Below are 2,504 nucleotides of genomic sequence, written 5' to 3' on the forward strand. Positions count from 1 at the left end.
TCAGGGGTTACTCCTGGCTATGTGCTCAGAAATTGCCCCTGGTTTGGGGGGACCATATGGGACGCCGGGGGATCGAACCGCAGTCCGTTCCTTGGCTAGCGCTTGTAAGGCAGACACCTTACTTCTAGCGCCACCTTCCCGGCCTCTCAGGTACATTGTTTTAATATCGCGTATCATTGTAGGAAGGCCGCTGGTGAATGGTGCCTATTGTCCATCACCTGTCTTTCTCATTTCTATCCCAACATTGCCTTAGGTTTTCATCTCCTGGGAGTGCAGCCATGGCTCTGGAGGCCTCCTTGGCTGAGCTGCATGCAGCGGCCCGCTGCCCAGTGTGCCAGGACTTCCTGAAGGAGCCCATGACCCTGAGCTGTGGCCACAACTGCTGTGGTTCATGCCTGCAGCAACACTGGAGGAACCTGCAGGGCGTCCTGCCCTGCCCCGTGTGCCTACACCCCTGCAGACATTGGCACCCCCAGAAGAACATGCAGCTGGGGCAAGTGGCTGACCTGGTCCAGCAGATTCTATGCATGAGGGTAAAGAAGAAAGAGGAGGTGCAGGAGGAAGAGAAAGAAGAAGAGGAGGGCAGAGGCCACTGTGAGAGGCACCAGCAAGTCCTGAGCCTGTTTTGCGAGGACGATCTGGAGCTGCTGTGTGGCCAGTGCGCTGCCTCCCCTGACCACCAGGCTCATGTCCTGACTCCCATCACACAAGCTGCCGCTCATCACAAGGAAAAGCTCAAGAGCTGCCTGGAGCATCTGGGGAAGCAGTTGGAGGAGGCAGAAAGGGCCTTGGCCAGGCAAGAGTCGGAGAAACAAGCCCTGAAAGAGAAAGTGCAGCGCCAAAGTCATCAGTTCCACCGCGAGACTGAGCACTTCAAGTACCACTTGCAAGATGCACTGAAAGACATTGATTCGGGTGCCCACTCGGAAATGGGGTTCATTACAGATGCGCTCAGGAAGAACCAGATGGATCTGTCTGACTATGCGGCCACGCTGGGCAGCCTGCTGAGAGATGCCACTCGGCAAAGTCTGCAGACAGACCTGGGTCTCCTGCTGCAGGTGGAGCAGGTCCACCAGCTGAGCAGCAGGTTGGAAAGTCTGCAGTTCCCAGCAGTCTACTCGGCCCAGATCCCCAAGGAGAACCTCGCTGTCCTTCCGCATTACATGGGCCTGCACAACCTCATCACCAAGTTTCAGGAGCACATGACCTTCGATCCTGAGACCGCTCACCCCAGCCTCGACATCTCCCCAGATCGGCGAACCGTGGCCTTTTCCTTAGAAAACAGGCCATGTCCCTCTGCCTTTCATCCCCGGGCCTTCACCTCCTCCTACACGGCCATCCTGGGATCACAGGGCTTCAATTCTGGCCGGCATTTCTGGCAGGTGGAAATCCGGGGTACTGGGATGTGGTCTATAGGTGTCTGCAAAGACTCCTACCCCAGAAACCTCCTCATGAGTCAGTGTTGGGCCTTCGGGATGTACTTCTCCCAGGAACCCCAGGAAACCCCGAGCCACATTGGCGTTTTCCTGGACTTGGAGCTGGGGCAGATTTCCTTTTACAGCTTGAGGAGCAGAGCTCACCTTCATACCATCACCACCCCCTTTCAAGAAAAGCTCTGGCCCTATTTCTTCCTCTCCGGGAGGACCTTGAACTTTTCCATGACACTCGTATAAGAGGACTCAGTGAATAGTGCTTTGCTGGCTGCTTGGATCACCCCAGGTTGGTAATAAAGTCCAGGCCTTCTTCAGTCTGTGTGTCATTCATTTTTTTATTCTTCAGACTCTGGTTTTATGCTCGGTCCCCCCCACCCCGACCTGACCAAATTGTCAGAAGAATCCACTGCTTCTCTCCCTGGGTTGGGAGGAGGGTCAGGCCTTTTCAGTTTCCATCAGGGCTCCCATCAGTGACCTCCCTCTCCCAAAGTAATCTTCTCCCTTTTATGCTTGCTGAATTATAGCTGCAAGGTCCCAACACTTGAAGCCTCAGGTGATATATTTCTGGAAATATATCTGGGCTCCAACTAATCCCTCTGTTTTTTTGGGAGGTTCTTCTCTCAGCTGTGTTCAGAATCTCCTGCTGGTGTCCAGGCTTACAACTGGGTGCCTCCAACACTGGATGTCCAGGAGAGGGCAGGAAGCACTATAAATGTGATTCTTCTGAGGATCAGTTATAAGGAGGAAGAGAGCCAGTATGTGACAACTCTGAGAGCATTCCAGAATGTTCTGTCCTTTCCAACTCCCAGATTGGGGTGGCAGGAGATGTGTGTGTGTGTGGGGGGGGGTCAATGGACCTTCTCCACTCCCTGTGTTGCTCTGAACATCAGTGAGACTTGAGGAAGTGACTACCACTGAGGTGGGTTGTACCCGGTATGTCTTCGTCTTGAAGAGCCAAAGATGCTCAAAGGCAGCAGGAGAGATTGTCGTTGCCCATTGTCCTGAAGCTGCTAGTGGAGTGGTTCTGTCAAACTGACAGGGCATCTGGTCCCAGTCAGAAGGCCAAGATCC

At 54.1% G+C, this 2,504-nt stretch overlaps 1 protein-coding gene across 1 annotated transcript; it reads left to right on the forward strand.

The window, feature by feature from the left end:
* Positions 1-278: 278 nt before the first annotated feature.
* LOC126007177 (tripartite motif-containing protein 60-like) lies at positions 279-1,673 on the forward strand. The gene is made up of 2 exons (XM_049772654.1): positions 279-533; positions 633-1,673. The coding sequence occupies exons 1-2, from the start codon at positions 279-281 to the stop codon at positions 1,671-1,673; spliced, it is 1,296 nt and encodes a 431-aa protein (XP_049628611.1).
* The last annotated feature ends 831 nt before the right edge of the window (positions 1,674-2,504 follow it).

This window comes from Suncus etruscus, chromosome 4 (assembly GCF_024139225.1).
Source record: "Suncus etruscus isolate mSunEtr1 chromosome 4, mSunEtr1.pri.cur, whole genome shotgun sequence".
NCBI lineage: Eukaryota > Metazoa > Chordata > Mammalia > Eulipotyphla > Soricidae > Suncus > Suncus etruscus.